The sequence below is a fragment of the Somniosus microcephalus genome, unplaced genomic scaffold (assembly GCF_052327205.1).
Source record: "Somniosus microcephalus isolate GS21.2 unplaced genomic scaffold, FLI_Smic_1.0 unresolved_chr2, whole genome shotgun sequence".
NCBI classification, from domain to species: Eukaryota; Metazoa; Chordata; class Chondrichthyes; order Squaliformes; family Somniosidae; genus Somniosus; species Somniosus microcephalus.
In genome coordinates, this window is record NW_028225180.1 from 45,161,464 (window position 1) to 45,183,525 (window position 22,062).

The following is a 22,062-nucleotide window of genomic DNA, read 5'->3' on the forward strand; positions in this document are numbered from 1 at the left end:
TTCACTCCTAAATGGCCGAGTCTAAGCTTTTAAGATTATGTCCCTTTGTTCTTCCTACTTTCTCTGTATCTACCCTTTGAATCATTTTAACATTATTATCTTCTACACTCAGGGGAATACAGGACAAGTCTTCTGGCACCAATCAGTGTTGGGAGCCCTGCTGATCTTTCTCCTCTCTAACCTAGGGGCACTGAGTCTGAGTGTAGTGTCCTCACTGAGATTCATTCAATTAATTTTGCAAAAAAAAATCCTGCTGGACAGATAACACAGCTCGTCGTTTAGTTATCATTTTTAAACAGTGTTTATTGAATGACTTTCAATCACACACCAGCGATGCGTTATCCAAGGAGAGGACATATAAATTGGCCAGAAAAAGCAGTAAACCTGAGGATTGGGAGCAGTTTAGGATTCAGCAAAGGAGGACAAAGGGATTAATTAAGAGGGGGAAAATAGAGTATGAGAGTAAGCTTTCAGGGAACATAAAAACTGACTGTAAAAGCTTTTATAGATATACAGTGTTTATTGAATGACTTTCAATCACACACCAGCGATGCGTTGTTCTATCTAAACAGAGTCCAAGGGGGTGAAATTTATTTCCATCAAAGTCGAAACTAGCGAGGACCAATTTCGGCCCCGAACGTGTAGCCGTTACATTCTTCAACTGTGGGTTCCCATCGCCCACGTCCCGTGTCAGTGAGAGTGGAAACTCACGTTGAGTCTGACTCCGTGTTTTGTGTCGGTCGTCACAAAACTTCAGAACAATCTGTGAAAGCCAAGGAGCTGCCGCCAGCGGTTTAATATCATTAGCGGAACACCGGGAGAAGATTTCTCCGCACACAATCCTGCGCTTCAAGCAGCCTCAGTGTTACAATCTGTGAAAACACACTTGCATTCGAGGGGGCCGGTTGCACACCTGCCGTCCGTGGTCCGTGCGGTCTCTGCCTAGATATCAAGAGAGGAGATCACGTTTGATGGGTTCACTTCCAGTGGGGGACAGATAATGAAAGCGGACTGTCTCGTTACTTGAGATAAAGCTCCAGGAGCTTTAGAACAGACACAGTGTTGGCAGAGAGGATTATACTGAAAGATTGCAACTACTTACATTTTACTCACTGAATTTCACTTTTGCCTCCATCACTAAGAATACAGAAAATTAAACATGTGAAGCATCAGTAACATAAGATTCAAACAATAATAAACATCTGTAAATGGATTTGCTATTTTTAACCCCTGGATTTGAATCCGTCTCTCGCTCTACTCTTCAATTTTCACTCTCACCATCTCCCATCACTTTCCCTTTCCCTCACTCGCCCTCTATCTCTCCCTCCCTCCTTTCTCTCTCTCTGTCTGTCTCTCCCACTCTACCACTCTCTCCATCCCTCCTCCTCACTCTGGACTGTAAGGGTCATTTAGGAAATGATTTACATTCAGCTTCCTGTGTCAGCCACACATTAGCCCCCTACAGTTATTAAAGAAATGCAACTGGTAAATGTTTCATTGAATGAGAAAAACTAAACAGAAAGTCTGAATGAAAACTGAGTGAATCACACCCCTACCTCTACCGATGCTGAGGATCCTTCATAAAAATAAATAACGGGGGGAACTTACTAGATTTAATATAAGTTTAAAAAACGGTAATGGAGAAAATAATGGGACTTAAGTTTGACAAATTTCCATGATCTGATGGCTTCCATCCCGGGGACTTATAAGATGCAGGTGAGGAAATTGCAGATACGCTAGTCATGATCTTCCAAAACTCTCTTGATTCAGGAATTGTCCCCTTGGGTTGGAATACTGCCAAGTGTTACTCCATTATTTCAGCAGGTTGGGAGAGAGAAACCAGGAAATTATAGACCTATTCGTCCAACGTCTGTTGTGGGGAAGTTACTAGAATCTGTTACTAGGGACAGAGCGACTGAGCACTTGGACAAAGATGAGCTGACCAGAGAGAGCCAGCATGGATTGGTAAAGGGTATGTCAGGTCTAACTAACCTAGGTGAATTTTATGCGGAGATCACTAACGTGGTAGATAAGGGAGTGTACATGGATTTTAGATGGACTTCGAGAAGGCATTCAATAAGGTTCCACACAAGAGACTGTTAGTAAAAATGAAAGCACATGACAACCTATTGACAAGGCTAGGGAATTGGTTAGGAGGTTGGAAGCCAAGAGTAGGGACAATGGGCAATATACTCCAATTGGCAGGATGTGACTACTAGTGTCTCCCAGAGATCTGAACTGGGTCCTCAGATTTTCACTATATTTATAAAAAAGTCTTAGATGAAGAAATAGAGAGCCAAATATCCAAGGTTGCTGACAACACGGAGTTAGGTGGCACAGTAAGTAGTGTTGTAAAGGGACGTTGACAGATTAAGTGCGTTGGCAAAACTGGCAGATGGGGTTCAGTGTGGGGAAGTGTGAGGGGATCCACTTTGGACCGAAGATAGGTCAGAATATTTTCTAAATGGTGAGAAGATAGGAACTGTGGAGGAGCCGAGAGATTTAGGGGTCCAGGTACAGAAATCACTAAAAAGCTAGAAGACAGATACAAAAAATAATTTAAAAGGCTAATAGAAAGTTAGCTTTATCTCAAATTGCTGGAATACAAAAGGGTAGATGTTATGCTACAGTTGTATAAAGCTTAGGTGAGACCACCTCTGGAGTGCTGTGTTGAGATCTGGGCACCGCACCTCAGGAAGGACGTACTGGCCTTAGAAGGGGTGATACCGGGGTTAAAAGGGTTAAATTACGAGGGCAGGTTGCAGAGACTAGGCTTGTATTCCCTCGACTATACATGATTAAGAGGTGATCTAATTGAGGTGTTTAAGATAATATAAGGATTTGATAGGGTGGATAGAGAGAAACTATTTCCTCTGGTGAGGGAGTCTAACCTTAAAATTAGAGCCAGGCACTTCAGGGGTGATGTCAGGAAGCACTTCTTCACACAAAGGGTCGTGGAAATTTGGAACTTGCTCCCCCAAAAAGCTGTTGAGGCTGAGGGTCAATTGAAAATTTCAAAACTGAGATTGGTAGATGTTTATCAGTTAGGGTATTAAGGCAAATGGAACCAAGACGGGTAAATGGAGTTAGGATACAGATCAGCAATGATCAAATTGAATGGCGGAACAGGCTCGAGGGGCTGAATGGCCTCCTCCTGTTCCTATGTCGCTATGGTCACAGTAAATGTGATAAGATCAGAACTATGAATTTAAAAATCATTGTAATAAGCCTGTACTTAAATATAATTTCCGGATTTAGATCAAACATTTTAAAGCTCTTGCTTACCCTTGGCAGCTTGTCGCTTCCTTCGGATTATGCAAAGTGCCCCATCAATGCAAACTAGCACAACCAAGTACAGAACCAAAACACACATGCGTATGTCACTGCAGCTGGTGTAAGGACCTGCAGAGGAGAAGCAACATTAAGTTCAGTCTGTGCAATCCCCTGTTATATGTACAGCTGACCACACTGGTTACCTGGGCTGAGGAACAGACATTTCTGGTTAGAATCTGGAATAGTGCAATGGCGAAGGAAGTAAATCAAAGCAACTTATAACGGCTACAAACTGTACAACTGATCTGGAATCTCTCAGTTTGAATTATTGATATTAAACGATTCACATCATATTCTAGATTGTATCACTTACTTTGAGTATTTGTACGAGATATGCTGCTGGTCATTGAGGAGATTCCCGACGTTGAGGTGGGGGTGTCTGAAGTCTCTGCACTCGCCTCTGTCACAGTAAGGGAGATGTTTGCTACAATCTTCCAGACAGGTTTCCCTGAATATTGACCGTGGACAGCACAGAGATACCTCCCAGTGTCCACCACATTCGCTGAGTGAACAGTAAGGTGGTGAGACTGGCATCTAACAGTAGGATTGTCTGAGCTTTGGTTAGAGATTCTTTGTGATGACCTTCTATCCACACAGCAGCGTGTGTTAGAATGTGCCTCATAACCCTCAGTGTGAACAGAGTGCAGACACCCGTTGACGTTCCCAGATCTGATCCAAAACAGAGTGAAGAAGAGGGTTTCTCTATTCTCAAACTGGCAGGGTAAAGTCACATTCTCTCCCTCTGACACTGTCAGCGACCAGGAGATCTCTTCAGCAGAAAATATTTCATCTGAATCTATAAACAACATTGACAAGAACATTTATTAATATAATAATCTTCAGTGCGGTACTTTGTCAAAGGATTTCCTAAAGTCCATGTACAGTACATCCCCGCATTCCTCCATCTACCATGTCTATTACCTTCTCGACGGTTTTTCAACCTCAATCATCCTCTTTGAAATCCGTGCCAGCTACTTTTCACTATTTTCTCTTTATCTACATACATGGTAATTTCATCTTAATAAAGACACTAAAGTTTTCCCAATGACAGCTCTCTGCCCAAAAACCTCCTCTAATATCTCCCCAACGCCTCCCTAATATCTCCTCTAACACCTCACCTTAGATCTCCCCTAAAGTCCCGGCAATAACTTCCCTAACCCCTCCCCGATACTTCCCCGATAACCCCCCATCCCTCCCCGATCCCTCCCCCGATATTACCCCAGTACACGTACCACTCTGGATTATCACAAAGAACAAGTCGTGGTTTTCACATCCCTCTCCTGACAGTGTGAGCCAAGACAGACAGTTCGATGATCTTCTTCCTCTGGAATCCTGAGCCGAGCAGGTAAATACCCTCGAGTTAAACGTCTTCACATGGAATGTCAGAGACTGAGACTCCGTTTGTTCTTCATTTAATTTGCATTTTCTACACTCTGGTTTACTGGGCCTGTTTCTCCAATTAGGACTGAAGTTTTCACAAAATTGCATTTCCTTCTCTTTATTCTCACATGTTATTTTGTCCATTTCTGCTCCGAGATCAGTGGAGCTGCACAAGGTTACTTTATTCCCAGTACCAGTGGGCACGTGGCACTGCAGAGTGGTGACATCTCCTGGTCCTCGGGAGAGGAGATAAGTGGATCCTGCAGGGAAAGGGCAGAATCGGATAGAGATAAGTAACATTCCACACAGGAAAGATCATTAAACACTCAATCTGACACAAGCCTCTCACAGTAAATGAGCCGAGATAGACCCCCACCACCCCCTTTACACATTGTGATCGACTGCCCTCCCATTACTCAGTCTGAATCGAATCCACACCACCCCCTCTCCCTGCCTCCATCACACAGGCCTGGATAAAGACCCCCACCCACCCCCACCATAACACATTCTGATCGAGACCTCATCCCCATCCCCATCATAGCCTGAATAGAGACCCCCACCCATTCACTGAGCCTGACTACAGTCATACATAGTACATAGGGTGAGGTTATTGGAAGTCAATCATCTCAGCTCCAGGACATCGTTGCAGGAGTTCCTCAGGGCAGTGTCCTAGGCCCAACCATCTTCAGCTGCTTCATCAATGACCTTCCCTCCATCATGAGGTGACACGTGGGACTGTGCACTGATGATTACACAGTGTTCAGCTCCATTTCCAATTCCTCAGATAATGAAGCAGTCCGTGCCTGCATGCAGCAAGACCTGGACAACATAAGAACATGAGAACATAAGAAATAGGAGCAGGAGTAGGCCAATCGGCCCCTCGAGCCTGCTCCGCCATGCAATAAGATCATGGCTGATCTGATCCTAACCGCCAATCCACTATCACAGAACCATCTCCTGAATCTAACAGAATTAGACACACGAAATAGGAGCAGGATCAGGCTACACGGCCCCTGGGCCCGCTCCGCTACCCACAGGGCCATGACCGATCCGAACCTAGACTCATGTCCAAATTCCTGCCCGCTCCCCGTAACCCTTAATTCCCTTTACTTCTAGGAAACTGTCTATTTCTGTTTTAAATTTATGTAATGATGTAGCTTCTACAGCTTTTTGGGGCAGCATATTCCATGGACCTACCACCCTCTGAGTGAAGTAGTTCCTCCTCATCTCAGTTTTGAAAGAGCAGCCCCTTATTCTAAGACTATGCCCCCTAGTTCTAATTTCACCCATCATCGGGAACATCTTCCCCGCATCCACCCGATCCAACCCCTTCACAATCTTATATGTTTCAATAAGATCGCCTCTCATTCTTCTGAACTCCAATGAGTAGAGTCCCAATCTACTCAACCTCTCCTCATATGTCCATCCCCTCATCCCCGGGATTAACCGAGTGAACCTTCTTTGTACTGACTCGAGAGCAAGTATGTCCTTTCTTAAGTATGGACACCAAAACTGTATGCAGTATTCCAGGTGCGGTCTCACCAATACCTTGTACAACTGAAGCAATACCTCCCTATTTTTATATTCTATCCCCCTAGCAATGAAAGCCAACATTCCATTGGCCTTCTTAATCACTTGCTGCACCTGCATACTAACCTTTTGAGCTTCGTGCACCAGGACCCCCAGATCCCTTTGTACTTCAGTACTTTCCAGTTTCTTGCCATTAAGATAATAACTTGCTCTACGATTTTTCCTGCCAAAGTGCATAACCTCTCACTTTCCAGTATTGTATTCCATCTGCCAAATCTCTGCCCACTTACTTAGCCTGTCGATGTCCCCTTGCAGGTTTTTTATGTCCTCCTCACTCACTACTTTCCCTCCCATCTTAGTATCATCTGCAAACTTTGATATGTTACACTCGGCCCCCTCCTCCAAATCGTTAATATAGATTGTAAAGAGTTGGGGACCCAGCACTGACCCCTGCGGAACACCACTAGTTACTGATTGCCAGTCTGAGAATGAACCATTTATCCCAACTCTCTGCCTTCTGTTAGATAGCCAATCCTCTATCCATGCCAGAATATTACCCCCAATCCCGTGATTTTTTATCTTAAGCAATAATCTTTTGTGTGGCACCTTGTCAAATGCCTTTTGGAAGTCTAAATACACTACGTCCACTGGTTCCCCTTTATCCACCCTATACGTTACTTCCTCAAAGAACTCCAGCAAATTTGTCAAACATGACTTCCCCTTCATAAAACCATGCTGACTTTGTCCTATTAAATTATGATCCAAATGTCCTGTTACTGTCTCCTTAATAATGGACTCCAAAATTATACCTACCACAGATGTTAGGCTAACCGGTCTATAGTTTCCAGCCTTCTGTCTACTGCCCTTTTTAAATAAGGGTGTTACATTAGCAGTTTTCCAGTCTGCCGGGACCTTTGCCGAGTCCAGGGAGTTTTGGAAAATTATTACCAATGCATCCACAATCCCTACCGCCACTTCCCTCAAGACCCTCGGATGTAAGCCATCAGGTCCAGGTGATTTATCCGCCTTGAGTCCCATTATTTTACCGAGTACCACTTCCTCAGTGATTTTGATCGTGTTTAGCTCCTCCCCCCCTTTAGCTCCCTGTTTGTCCAGTGTTGGGATATTCTTAGTGTCTTCTACTGTAAAGACTGATGTAAAATATTCATTCAGTGTTTTTGCCATCTCCATATTTCCCACCATTAATTTCCCGGTCTCATCCTCTAAGGGACCAACATTTACTTTAGCCACCCTTTTTCTTTTTATATAACTATAAAAACTCTTACCATCTGTTTTTATATTTTTTGCTAATTTACTTTCATAATCTATCTTCCCTTTCTTAATCAATCTTTTTGTTATTTTTTGCTGTCTTTTATTAAAGTTTTCCCAATCCTCTATCCTCCCACTAGATTTGGCTACCTTATATGCCCTTGTTTTTAGTCGAATACTATCCTTAATTTCTTTACTTAGCCACGGATGACAACATCCAGGCTTGGGCTGATAAGTGATAAGTAACAGTCACACAACGTAATGACCATCTCCAACAAGAGAGAGCCTAACCACCTGCCCTTGACATTTGATGGCAGTACCATCATCGACTCTCCCACCAGTAACATCCTGGGGTCACCATTGACCAGAACCTTGGCTGCAACAACCACATAAATACTGTGGATACTAGGGCAGGTCAGAGGCTGGGTATTCTGTGGCAAGTGGCTCACCTGACTCCCCAAAGCCTTTCCACCACCCATAAGGCACAAGTCAGGAGAGTGATGAAATACTCCCCACTTACGTGGATGAGTGCAGCTCCAAAAACACTCAGGAAGCTCAACATCATCCAGGACAAAGCAGTCCACTTGATCGGCTCCCTATCCGTCCCCTTAAACATTCACTCCCTCCACCACTGGCACACCATGTCTGCAGTGTGTACCATCTACGTGATAGTATCTCGCCAAGGCTTTTATGGCAGTATCTCCCAAACCCCCGACCTTCACCACCTATAAGCACAAGGGCAGCAGGTGCTTGGGAACACCATCACCTCCAAGTTTCCTTAAAAGTTGCACAAAATTCTGACATGGAAATGTATCGCTGTTCCTTCATTGTCGCTGGGTCAAAATCCTAGAATTGCCTACCTGACAGCATTGTGGAGCACCTTCACCATTTGGAGTGCAGAAGAAAGGCCAACCCCAATTGACCTTCTCAATGGCAACTAGAGATTGGGCAATAAATGCCGGAATTGCCAGTGACACCCACATCCCGAAGAAAGATAAAATAAATATGAAGTAATCATCCACTTAATGAGGGAACTTAATTTAAGACGTGGCATTGAATACTGGTTCCTAACTTTCAGGGAGATTATAATAACTGATAATAGGTGTGAGGGCATTAGTTAGACCTGTAAAAGGAAAACATGTGGGTAAATATTATCTTTTTAGTTGGGGTTTCTGTAGGCGGAGGGAATTAGCTGAAGCTGAATGGTGCAGACCAAAGAGATATTTATAATTAAAAGTATCACTTGATGGAGAGCAATTATATGCAACAAGAGCCGAACTATTTATAAGGTAATGAAGTAGAGTTATGCCAATCTCGTTAGCCAAATGGAAAAAGAGCTCGTTAGTTAGGAAACCAGCTGTTAGCTAAAGTTATCGATAAGGACTCAGTTCAGTTAGACTCTCCGTATATGGAGTTGTTTTTCAATGCAGAAATGTGCAAATTGTCACATAGTCGGAGTGAGGGGGAAGTACAAAAAGTGGCAGAGTGTAATCAGTATTTGGATTCGAAGGGGTTTGATTGGCATAAAACACTGAACATTAACGCGTTTGAGTCACCAGTTATCAGCTCTTGCAAATTCTTGTGGCTCTTTGCTAGAATCAGCTCACGGCCTTGCTCTCCCCACAGTCCTCCTGTATCTTTAGCAGCTTCAAATGTTTATCCAATTCTCACTTAAAAGATAGAATCATAGAAAGTTATGCCACGGAAGCAGGCCATTTCGGCCCATCGTGTCCGCGCCGGCCAACAAAGAGCTATCCAGCCTAATCCCACTTCCCAGCTCTTGGTCCGTAGCCCTGCAGGTTAGAGCATCCCAAGTGCACATCCAAGTACTTTTTAAATGTGGTTAGGGTTTCTGCCTCTATCACCCCTTCAGGCAGTGAGTTCCAGACCCCCACAACCCTCTTGGTGAAGAAATTTCCCCTCAAATCCCCTCTAAACCTTCCACCAATTATTTTAAATCTGTTCCCCTGGTTTTTGACCCCTCTGCTAAGGGAAAGAGGTCCTTTCTGTCCACTTTATCTAGGCCCCTCATAATTTTATACACCTCACCCATTTCACCAGCCTATCTATGTATTTTTGAAGTCTTATCCCTATCCTCCTCACTGTTCACTATACTTCCAAGTTTTGTGCAAATTTGAAATTGTGCCCTGTACACCCATGTCTAAGTCATTAATATATATCAAGAAAAGCAGAGGTGCTAGCACCGACCCCTGGGGAACACCACTGTATATCTTCCTCTCATCCCAAAAACAACTCTTCACCACTACTCTCTGTTTCCTGTCACTTCGCCAATTCTGTATCCATGCTGCCACTGTCCCTTTTATTCCACGGGCTTCAACTTTGCTGACAAGCCTATTATGTGGCACTTTATCAAACTCCTTTTGGAAGTCCATGTACACCACATCAACCGCATTGCCCTCATCAACCCTCTCTGTTACCTCATCAAAAAACTCGATTAAGTTAGTTCAACACGATTTGCCTTTAACAAATGCATGCTGGCTTTCCTTAATTACTCCACACTTGTCCAAGTGACTGTTAATTTTGTCCCTGATTATCGTTTCTAAAAGCTTCCCCACTGACACACTTGGATTGAGTATAAAGCAAGGCTTTAATCAACTTGTTTCAGAACATGGAGGTCTAGTTGTACTTCACTAGTTCCTTGTCTTACAAAATGTCCCTGAAAGCTGGGCCCACGCCCGAGTATTTATACTCCTTGGATGGTGCCACCAACTGGCTGTCCAGCGTTATTTCATGAGGAGTTTCTTGATGATGATGAGATTTATAACACCCACTACTGAAGTTAAACTGACTGGCCTGTAGTTGCTGGGTTTATCCTTACACCCTTTTTTGAACAAGGGTGTAACATTTGTAATTCTCCAGTCCTCTGGCACCACTCCTCTATCTAAGGAGGATTGGAAGATTATGGCCAGTACCTCCGCAATTTTCACCTTAACTTCCCTCAGTATCCTAGGATGCATCCCATCCGGTCCTGGTGACTGATCTACTTTAAATACAGCCGACCTTTCTAGTACCTCCTCTTTATCAATTTTTATCCTATCCAGTATCTCCACTACCTCCTCTTTCACTATGACTTTGGCAGCATCTTCTTCCTTGGTGAAGACAGATGCAAAGTACTCGTTTAGTACCTCAGCCCTTTTTTGAGCCAGGTCTCCAGTATCATATTCCCATGTGGCTATTTGCTCCTGCAACTCCCCAACCTTATTCACCATGCTTCGTGCATTTACACACATGCACTGTAAACCTCTCTTAGACCTTCTTATATTCTCATAGTGTCTGATGCCACCTAATACCTTACTATTTCTTATCTAGTGCTACCTGTTGTAGTGTATGTAACCGTTCCACCTTTAAGAGAACCGTTCCACCTTTAAGAGAACTATTTTAAGAGTTGCACTACTTTATCTTGGCTGCTGTATACTGTAATACCGGTGGTGACCACACCGGTATATAAGTGCTGTGTAAGGATTTATTGGGCAGTTCCGCCCTGACCTTCAACTAGTAAAGACCTGTTAAAGTTTACTCTTGTGGTCTGTGTAGTAATTCTCAATATAACACACAGACTTAACAGTGGCGACGAGTACGATCTTACCCTGCGGCAGAGATACATCCAAGGCAGTTTAACGGGCGTCGAGAAGAGGCATCCGCCCTCATCATTCTGCTGAGAAAGACTCGGGTCTGCAGAGCAAAGGAAGAATTCTGACACGAAGCCTTCCATCAGCAACAGGCAGTGATCATCCCTTCTATCACGGTGGTGGGTAAGCCGATCAGCGACGAGCAGCAAGTCGGCCACGTTGACTGTGAGTAGGGGAGAAAATAAAAAAACGGAGGATATAAGGGCAGAGAACTCGACCACGGCCGGGGAAAAGAGCCGGACAGAAGTCAGGGCCAGAGGCGCTGAGACTGGGGCAGCGTAAGGCACGGAAGCCGCGGTGAATGCAAACGCAGCCGGGGTGAGAGACCGGGCTACAAGGGGGAATGCAGCCAGTGTGAGAGACCGGGCTACAAGCGGGAACGCAGCCGGTGTGAGAGACTGGGCTACAAGCGGGCTGGGAGACGCAACAGCGTCGAGAGAGAGCTCGACCGCGACCGGTGAAAAAGGCCAGGCAGCTACCGAGGCCATGAGGCGCAGCGACCGGGACGATCGTAAGGCGCGGGAGAAAATAAAAAAAAAAATTTTAAAAACCGCGGAGAACTCAGCCGCAGCCGGGGGAAAGGACCGGACTGCAAGAGGGGCTGGGAGGCACGATCTGAAAACCGCTGGGAAGGGCGAACGCAGCAATACGGCAATCGCCATTACAGCCAGCGGGGGAGAAAGGCAAACGCGGGAAGCCGCCATTTTTGTAGGCGGGGGAAGAAGGCAAAATGCGGGAAGCCGCCATTTTCGTAGGCGGGGGAAGAAGGCGAGCGCGGGAAACCGCCATTTAAAAAAAAATATATAAAAGAAAAATTTCTTTTTGTGTTTCTCAAGAAGGTTGCGAAGATGCCTAAGTGTGGTAACATCAACGATTTCGATCCTGATGTTGAAGATTGGGCCACGTATGTAGAACGCATAGAGATATATTGTAAGGCAAATAAAATATCAAATGAAGATAAAGCATTAACCTTACTAAACTCAATGGGTGCGAAGACATACGGGCTATTGAAGCATCTTCTATCACCAGCTAAACCGGCGGATCAGACTTTCGCTAATATTGTTGCTGTCCTGAACGATCATTTGAACCCCACACCGCTGATGTTAGCGGAACGATTTAAATTTTATGCGAGAACGCAACTGAAAGAGGAAAGCAACGCGGAGTACTTAATTGAACTGCGTAAGCTAGCGAAATACTGTCAGTTTGGGGAAGGACTGACAGAGGCACTGAGAGACAAATTCGTGTGCAGATTGTCGAAAGAAGGAACACAAAAGCGGGTACTTGAAGAGAATGATCTTACACTTGATAAGGCTGTCTCTATTGCAGCATCGCACGAAGCCGCAGCGAGAGGCACTGCGGAAATGCAGCTGAAGGCAGCGGTACTCAGCGTAGATCAAATGGCTTTGGGTACAACGAAATGTTATTGTTGTGGGACGACAACACACGATCAGAACCAATGCTGGTTTAAAAACCAGGAATGTAGAAAATGTGGCAAGCTTGGTCACATAGCTAAAGTATGCCGGTCAGGAAAGAAGACCAGCAACAAAAAGTCACCGCAGGAAAAGTGCAGCAAGGTACACAAGGTGGCTGAGAAGAGTTCGGATGAACAGAATTCGGATTCAGACTCCAACAGCAAGGAACTGGGTAGTCTGAGAATTCACAATGTGAGTAAGGAAGCTGACCGACAAACTATCTGGGTTACCCTGCAAATAGCAGGAGTCCAAGTGAAGATGGAATTGGACACCGGATCGGTGTTGACGGTCATGAATAAGCAAGATTATAAAAGGTTATTCACACATATTCCCCTACGGGATACGGAGATAGTATTAAAGACATACACGGGGCAAAGAGTATACCCCATCGGAAGGATAAAAGTCAAGGTGGTACACAAGGGCAAAGAACACCAAGGAATGGTCATATATGTACTACCTGAGGGAGGTCCACCACTTCTGGGACGGGAGTGGATCAGGAAAATAAAGATGGACTGGCACCCCCTAAAAGCAATAACGGGAGATTCCGGAAAAAGAAAAGATGTCAAACCTGCACGATTGTCCAGGATATTGGATGAGGGCATATGCAGCAGTGACAGTGACAAAGCAGAGAGTGAGAACTCGGTGAAGACAATCAGCTCAGACCCTGGAACTGATGATGGTAAGACCAGCCCATGTGCAAAAGACAAGTCTAAAATGGACTTGCAGACTAATGATGGAAAAACGAAGGAGTGTATAAATGCTTCAGGAGAGAACAAAGTATCAGAACAGAATCCCACTGAACAACAACAACATAGTTTGACAGAGAATTCTGAGTCTGTCCAGTCTACAGACATGCACATTTCTGAGGAACACCGGGCTCGAACTCAACTCAATTTCAAACTACAACAGCAATTAGAACAAATGATTCGCCATTTTGAGCAAGAGATGAATGCAAAGAAAAAGTTCTTTGACACAGAGTGGGAGAATCTGGAAAGACAGCAGAAGCAGCTGATTGAGAAAATGGAACAGGAACACACAAACCGTCTGCGCGATGAGGCCAAACGAATCAAAGCTGAGCAAGAAAGGGAATATGTTGAATTCATCGATCAGTTGAAAGCTAAGAAGAAAGAGCACCCTTTTGTGAGCAGTGTCAGCAGTACTAAGCCACTCAGGGAATTGGTGGCAGAGGCAAAACCTGAAGATGCTGCAGAGATCAAGTTTGTTGCTGAAAGCGCTACTTCCAGAGCTTTGCTTCGAATTAAAGAATTGCCAGTTAAAATTGTGAAACCCTTAAGAGAGAAGATTGGCATGGAGAAACATCGTGTCATTTTCGAATGCAAGGTTTCCAGGCCAAATGCTGCTGTCAAGTGGTATTACAAAGACAAAGAGATTCATCCCAGTAATAAATATGAGATTGTGAGTGAAGATGTGTACAGGAAGCTCGTTATTAATAATGTCGCTTTTGAAGATGAAGGCAACTACATGTGCGATGCCATAGATGACCAAAGCACAGCAAAGTTATATGTAGAAGAGCAATCAATTGCCATCATTAAACCCATATGTGATGTGGAAGTGACAGAGCCAAGTGACGCCATTCTTGAGTGTGAGCTTTCAGTTGCTGACGTGAAGCCTCCAAAATGGATACTAAATGGTGAAATTCTTCATGCTTCTGAAGATGTGGACATTGAGCATTGTGGCACTATTCATCGTCTCACTCTGAAGAAAACAATTTGTAAGATGACCGGCTTGCTGCAGTTTATCGCAGGGAAATCAAAATCTAAGGCGAGGCTGACTATTAAAGAGCCTCCGTCAAAGGTAGTCAAAGAACTACAGAACATTACAGTGGAAGAGAAGCATTCTGCTACTTTGAGCTGTGAGTTTACACCTACTCCCAAGATGGTCAGATGGTACAAAGACCAGAGCTTAATCGAATCTTCTGACCGATACAAATTTAAACAAAATAAGAATGTGATAGAACTTACAATTACAAATCTCATACCCAAAGACTCTGGTGAATATAGCTGCAAATCAAGTAATGCACAGACCACAGCCACACTCACAGTTGAAGCTCAAAAAATAGAAATAATAAAACATTTGGAGGACGTAGATACTGAGGAGGACAGCAATCTAGTATATTCATGTGAGTTGTCCCAGGATGATGAAGATGTTGACTCATCTGAACCATTATCACCCCTACCAGGTCACGCACGTGGTCCCTCCGAACTGAGCCAAATCAGTCTGGACGCAGAAAAACTTCCCAAGGTACTCGAGCCTTTAGAAGTCAACAATGCTGGTTCTGAAGTTACGAAAATTCAAGCTGTTAAGTCCAGTGAAGGACTATTAGATGAGTCAGCCCAGCAACGAAAACCTACTACGCCACCGAAAACTACTACACCACCGAGGCGTTATCCGGACCGAGTCAGGAGGCGCAGGAGGCGCCGCCTCAGAGACTGAATCTGTGAACTGTTTTTACATGAAGTTGTGTATATAGGTTATGATGTTATGTTTAATGGGAAATATATACTGTTAAGCTAAAAAGGGAGGATTGTAGTGTATGTAACCGTTCCACCTTTAAGAGAACCGTTCCACCTTTAAGAGAACTATTTTAAGAGTTGCACTACTTTATCTTGGCTGCTGTATACTGTAATACCGGTGGTGACCACACCGGTATATAAGTGCTGTGTAAGGATTTATTGGGCAGTTCCGCCCTGACCTTCAACTAGTAAAGACCTGTTAAAGTTTACTCTTGTGGTCTGTGTAGTAATTCTCAATATAACACACAGACTTAACACCTGTCTCTCTCAATCCTTTGTGCACTTTGTTTCTCCCTTCGAATGAAACATCCTGGTTCCCATCCCCCTGCAAAATTAGTTCAAACCCTCCCCAACAGCATTAGCAACCTCTCCGCCCCACCCCGCGAGGATATTAGTCCCATGTCTTTGGAGGTGCAACCCGTCTGGCCTGTACTGGTCCCACCTCCCCCAGAACCAGTCCCAATGTCCAATGAATCTAAAGCCCTCCCTCCCACACCATTTCTCCAGCCACGCAGTCATCTGCTCTATTCTCCTATTTCTATACTCAGTAGCTTGTGGCACTGGGAGTAATCAGGGGATTACTAACTTTGAGGTCCTGCTTTTTAATCGCTTTCCTAGCTCCCTAAAATCTGCCTGCAGGACCTCATCCCTCTTTCTACCTATGTCGTTGATACCAATATGGACCATGACCTATGGCTGCTCCCCCTCCCCTCATAGAATTTTCGGCATCCACTCAGTGACACCCTTGACCCTGGCATCAGGGAGGCAACATACCATCCTGGAACAACATCTGCGGCCGCAGAAACGCCAAGCCGTTTCCCCAACTATTGAATCCCCTACCACTATTGCCTCTGTACAGCTGAGCCACCTGTGGTGCCGTGGACTTGGCTCTGGCTGTACTCCCCAGAGGAACTACCACCCTCACCAGTATACCAGTTAGAGAGTGAGATGGACCCAGGGGACTCCTGCGCTGCCTGCCTGGTCCTCCTTGTCTGTCTGACGGTCACCCATTCCCTCTCTGCCTGCACACTCTTACTCTGCGGCGTGACCACCTCCTGAAACGTGCTATCTTTCCAGGTCTGCGCTGTCCTCAGGCTCCGCTCTGTTTAAGTACTGTCGCCGGTCCTGCCGCTTATTTCCAGGATCTAACTGGATCTTGAATAAACCGAAGGTGTCCTTCCCCACTCCCTTACCAGCAACAACAGTCCAAGTGGTGGTCAGTCTTTGTGTGAAGACATTCTTCGCAACGTCTGTGTTCAAATTGATTTTCACCAGTTTTAGCTGAAACACCTTGTTCTGGTATCTTGACTTACCGCCAAGTCGAGTCTGGATTGCTGTATCCACAGGGTTCCATATTTTTTTTAACTCATTTTTCAGTATGTGGGCATCAAGGGCAAGTGCAGAATTTATTGCCCATCCCTAGTTGCCCTTGAGATGGTGATAGGCCCTCTCCTTGACCGGCGACAATGAAGGAACTGCCGATTTATGTCCAAGTCAGGATGGTGTGTGACTTGGAGGGGAACTTGGAGGTGGTGGTGTGTCATGCTGCCCTTGTCCTTCTTAAGTGGGGGAGGTTGCGGGTTTGGGAGGTGCTGTCGAAGAAGCCTTGGCGAGTTGCTGCAGTGCATCTTGTAGATGTTACACACTGCAGCCACGTTGTGCCGATGGTGGAGGGAGTGAATGTTTAAGGTGGTGGATGGGGTGCCAAATAAGCAGGCTGCTTTGTCTTGGATGGTGTCGAGCTTCTTGAATGTTGTTGCAGCTGCACTCATCCAGGCAAGTGGAGAGTATTCCATCAAGCCTTGTACCTTGTAGGTGGTGGAGAGACTTTGGGGAGTCAGGAGGTGAGCCACTTGCCACAGAATACACAGAATATGACCTGCTCTAGTAGCCAGGGATTATATGTGGCTGGTCCAGCTACGCTTCTGTTCAATTGTGACCCCCCAGGATGTTGATGGTGGGGGATTCAGGGATGTCAAATGCCATTGAATGTCAAGGGGAGGTTGTTAGACTCTCTCTTGTTGGAGATGGTCATTGTCTGGCACATAGGTGGTGCAAATGCTCCTTGCCAGTTATCAGCCCAGGCCTGGATGTTGTCCAGATCTTGCTGCATGCGGACATTGACTGGTTCATTATCTGAGGAATTACAAAAGGAGCTGAACACTGAAAACATCAGCAAACATCCCCATTTCTGACATGATGATGGAGGGAAGGTCAATGATGAAGCAGCTGAAGATCGTTGGGACTAGGAGTACCTGAAGCGATGACCCCTGGGGCTGAGGTCATTGGCCTCAAAAAGCCACAACCATCTTCCTTTGTGCCTTAAAATCCACCCCTTTGATCAAGCTTTTGGTCACCCCTTCTATTATCTCCTTCTTTAGCTCAGACTCCAAATTTTCCTAACACCTCTCTAGGACGGACATGTTGAGAACAGTTCGGTTTTTCCACCAGTTCCTCTTTGTCATCTTTTGTCTTGGGAAGCTTGAACCAGAGGAACAAATGAAAAAGAGGAAGTCCCCTGAATGTGATAAATATATTTCTAACTCGAGATTTATTAGTTGCAGTTCTTCCACCCAAAGAAAAGTCCCACCAGCCTAGAAATATCTGAGAACTGTTACTGCAGATCGCACAGTATAAATATGTCAAATTATTAACCAGCAGGAAAACCCAAAGACTGAATCCATTTGTATATCCGGCTGAATCTCACACCCACTTTGACACCAACAAGCTGTAAATAGCCAAGCCTTTTACACTTGCATCACTGCCCGTCATCAGTTCGAATTTCGCAACAATTGCACATTTCCTGGCACTTTGTATTGAGGAGGCTTTCGTACTGAGTTCATTTGGATTCACTTCACACCAGTCCTTTGTTGTGTGTGGTGTTCATATTGTAAATAACACCCATTGTTCCAGAGTTAGGTGCTGAAGCCAAGGGCTGGACAATGAGCCAAATGCCAGGGTTATGAGGGTAAATTCACTGACTCTATCCCCTCCCCGCACCCCGCCAGCAGTGAGCTCTGCTTGAAGGAGACACAATTTAGCAGAGGGCCACAGTGCTAACCCCTGATTGAGCATGGCTGCCCACAAGGAGTGTGGGATTGGTGAATCTCGCGTGAAATTCCTTTTATCTTACTGAGCCATGCATTAACAGTTCCAATATTAAAATACAACCTTCTAATTTCAATGTAGTTACACTGCTGATGCTTTTCAAAATACTATTCAGAGATCGGCTGGGGGCAGACAATTTGTACCAAACTTTCCCTTACACAATCGTGAATTTTCACCTCAGCGTCCTCATAAATTGGGTTCTGCGTCCCCCTCCGCCCCCTCTCCACAGCCCATTGCCCCCACACCCCCCACCCCACTCCCCACTACTCCTAATCCCCACTCCCCACGCTCCCTCCTCCCACTTCCCCCCGAGTCTGATTGTAGTGTCCTCACTGAGATCAGTTCATTCATTCAATTGGTTTGGCATAAAATTCCTGCTGGACAGATAACACAGCTCGTCGTTTAGTTATAATTTTTAAACAGTGTTTATTGAATGACTTTCAATCGCACAAGTTCCATTTTGTGTCTCACACACCAGCAATGCGTTATTCTATCTAAACAGAGTCCAAGGGGGTGAAATTGCTCTTCGCCAGTAACGTGAAACTCATTACGAATCGATATTGGCCAGGACACCGGGGATAGCTCCCCTGCTCTTCTTCGAAATAGTGCCGTGGGATTAACGTTTCATCTGAAAGACGTCACCTCCGACAGTGCAGCACTCCCTCAGTACTGTACTGGAGTGTCAGCCTAGATTATGTGCTCAGGTCTCTGGAGTGCCATTCAAATTTCTGGATACGCATTCTCAGCTTGTCTGAGATTTCACAGCGCGAGTGTGAATCCGTAACATCATCTCTACATGGTCCCACGTTTAGCATGGCTCCCTGTATCCTGCTCCAACAACGACACCTGTGTGATTTTCTGTTTCTCACACCAGCCGTCGCTACAGCTTCCCCACCCCCGCCCGACTCACACTGGCAATTGAGTGCTGTGCTGTGAGGCCATGTGTGAGGGCTGGGCTGGGCTGGACTGGGCCAAACACATTGCGTGTCGCTATGCTGCAAGCAGTGGAGAACGGAGACTGTCATCCAGGCATTCTGGACTGCATTCAAAGCCAGATGCCAGAGAAAAAAAGTGAAAGGTTATCGTGCTCAAACTGGCACCAGCTTAGCACGGACTGCCACTCTGACCCAGAGAGGTCACAAGGTCAGGTGCTGCGGGAAAAGTTGGCTCTGCACCAAACCCGTGCTGTACCAGACCTGGGCCTGCTCGACACTGACACTGGGGCCTAGGAATTGGCTCCAGGTGCAGCACACACCGCACACACCCAATGAGGCCGGCGGCAGGAACACGGCGCATTGGACACCCGGCCTCATTAGTTTATCAGTAGCAAGCTGCAGGCTCCAGTCACGGCCCCAGAGGCAGCTCACCGGTCACAGGAGGAGGGAGCAAGATTGGCCGACTGGGACCTGAGGTGATTCCGGGGTGGGGGGGGGGGAACAGGGGGATAAGGCAAATGGGAGGGGGGCACACGAGCGGTGTCTGGTGGTGGCTGACGGTTTTAATGTGGGGCCGGGAAGAGCACGCCTACTTCCTCCTGATTCACACTCAGGTAAGGATTTGTTTTAAAACGTACTCTTTTGGTGGCGGCCTCCAACGGTCTCTTTAAGGACCCCTGGTTAGGCCTGGTGAGGCCGCGTGGAGACCTGGTCACCCTGAATTCAGCAGGCCCAAGGCCGGCAGCGTTCAGGAAAAGCCAGTCTCCGGCTTGGGTCCTAGAACAAGCGGTAGGCCCCTCATTAGCATATTCAAGGAACCTAACGCCTGTTTCAGGCGATCGCCAGGGACGCCTCTACAGTGCCCGAACCAATAAGGCGTCAGACGTGTTTCTGACGCTATTCGGACATGGAGGGTTGGCCCCCTAACTTGGACCCATTATCCACCCAGAAAAAGGGTGCAACGATGCCCAATTCCCCCCCACCCCGGGTGTCTGCAGTGGGAAAGTGTTCAATACCCAGTGCTGACCACGAGTGTAAAATACAGATATTTAAAAAATCTTGTACCACTATGAGTTTAAACAAGTTATCCGTTGCCTTTCTCCTGTTACTCGGTTCACAGAATCACAGAATCTACAGTGCAGATAGAGGCCATTTCGGCCCATCGAGCCTGCACCGACACATATCCCACCCTATCCCCGTAACCCATGTATTTAATCCCCTAACATTAAGGGTCAATTTATCATAGCCAAATCAACCTAACCTGCACATCTTTGGACTTATGCTCAACTTATGCTCAAGTTTCCTCCATTTTAGCATAAATAGGATTTTCTTCCATTTTTAACGGGCCAGGTCGTGGATCATCTTCCTCCAGATGGGACTGTGTCACCGCGTCTACCGGGCAGCTTATCAAAGAATAAATCTGCTCATTGGACAAAGCAACGGGATCCTCCTTACTGTCCTCTTTGGGCTGTGATTGGCCGTCTGGTTTGAGTTCAGTAGCTGAAGAGGTTTCAACCTGCCGTCCAAGGCCCGTGTGGTCTCCGCCTAGATATTAACAGAGGAGATCTCGTTTGATGGGTTCACTTCCAGTGGGGGACAGATAATGAAAGCGGACTGTCTCGTTACTTGAGATAAAGGTACAGGAGCTTTAGAACAGACACAGTGTTGACTGAGAGGATTATACTGAAAGATTGCAACTACTTACATTTTACTCCCTGGATTTCAGTTTTGCCTCCATCACTAGGAAAACAGAAAAGTAAACATGTAAATAATAAGTAACATTAGATTCAAACAATATTAAACCGTTGTAAGTGGAGACTAGATTAGGTCACTTTCTCCCCAGGGCCTGGATTTGAGTCCAGCTCAGACTGAAATTCTCTCATTCATTTTCTCTCTCTCTGACTCTCTGATTGTCTCTCTGACTCTCTTTCTCTCTGTCTTTTTCTCTTTCTTTGTCTCTCTCTCTCTCCCACTGTCTCTCTCTGCCTATCTCCCTGTCTCTCTCTGTCTGTCTATCTCACTGTCTCTCGCTGTCTCTGTCTCTCTCCATTCTCTCTGTCTGTGTCTCTTCCCTGTCTCTATGTCTGTCTCTCTCCCTGTCTCTCTCTCTTTCTCTCTCTGTCTGTCTCTCTCTCATTGTCTCTCTCTGCCTGTCTCCCTGTCTCTCTCTCTGTTTGTCTCTCACTGTCTCTCGCTGTCTCTGTCTCTCTCCATTCTCTCTGTCTCTCTGTCTGTGTCTCTTCCCTGTCTCTATGTCTGTCTCTCTCCCTGTCTCTCTCTGTCTGTCTCTCTCTCATTGTCTCTCTCTGCCTGTCTCCTTGTCTCTCTCTCTGTCTGTCTATCTCACTTCTCTTTTGCTGTCTCTCTGTCTCTCTCCATTCTCTCTGTCTCTGTCTCTCTGTGTCTGTCATTCCCTCCCTGTCTCTATGTCTGTCTCACTGTCTCTCTCCCTGACTCTCTCTCCCTGTCTCTCTCTCTCTTTCTCTGTGTCACTCTCTGTCTGTCTGTCTCTCTCCCTGTCTCTTTCTCTGTGTTGCTCTCTGTCTGTCTCTCTGTCTCTGTATCTCTGTCACTCTCTGTCTCTCTCTCCCTATCTCTATCTCTCTTTGTCTCCCTCTCTCTCTCTTTTTGTCTCTCTCACTGTCTTTGCTGTGTGAGCAGTCCTCTCTGCAATGAGTTTTCACAGTCCCAATCCAGTTCCTTGCCTAAAACTGCGCATCATTCAGTAAAATATTTGGACTAAATTGATCATTATGGTCAGATAAGCCGAAATATTGTCCTCAGAAAGTTTAAAAAAAATAACTTCACATGGGCACAGTGAAAGGAGCTATTCTGATGTTGGGATAAAGGA

At 45.7% G+C, this 22,062-nt stretch overlaps 2 protein-coding genes across 3 annotated transcripts in view; both read right to left on the minus strand.

Annotated features, from left to right (window-relative positions):
* Nucleotides 1–500: 500 nt before the first annotated feature.
* LOC147092593 (uncharacterized) lies at nt 501–5,013 on the minus strand. The gene is made up of 5 exons (XM_085975645.1): nt 4,566–5,013; nt 3,647–4,129; nt 3,286–3,402; nt 1,103–1,137; nt 501–942 (listed from the first exon to the last, which is right to left on the minus strand). Exons 1-4 carry the CDS (start codon nt 5,011–5,013, stop codon nt 1,106–1,108), a joined length of 1,080 nt encoding a protein of 359 aa, XP_085831771.1. The 3' UTR covers nt 501–942; nt 1,103–1,105.
* LOC147092594 (uncharacterized) overlaps nt 4,900–22,062 on the minus strand; it is a 30,364-nt gene continuing 13,201 nt past the window's right edge. The window contains exons 9-11 of one of the 2 annotated variants that reach the window (XM_085975960.1): nt 20,917–20,951; nt 20,473–20,756; nt 4,900–4,973 (exon numbers count right to left, since the gene is read on the minus strand). In XM_085975960.1, coding sequence (XP_085832086.1) covers nt 20,506–20,756; nt 20,917–20,951 — 286 coding nt within the window. In that variant the 3' untranslated portion in view covers nt 4,900–4,973; nt 20,473–20,505. Of the gene's footprint in view, nt 4,974–18,677; nt 20,757–20,916; nt 20,952–22,062 lie in introns of those variants that run through there. The other variant, XM_085975959.1, reaches the window with a different exon arrangement.

What these genes read in the sequence shown, in the direction of transcription:
- LOC147092593 (XM_085975645.1), bottom strand. Translation starts at nt 5,013, where the DNA reads ATGTTACTTATCTCTATCCGATTCTGCCCTTTCCCTGCAGGATCCACT. An exon ending in CTTTGTGATAATCCAGAGTG is followed by an intron (nt 4,130 to 4,565) that starts GTACGTGTACTG and finishes TGTTGTTTATAG; the next exon opens with ATTCAGATGAAATATTTTCT. An exon ending in GAAGCGACAAGCTGCCAAGG is followed by an intron (nt 1,138 to 3,285) that starts GTAAGCAAGAGC and finishes CTGTATTCTTAG; the next exon opens with TGATGGAGGCAAAAGTGAAA.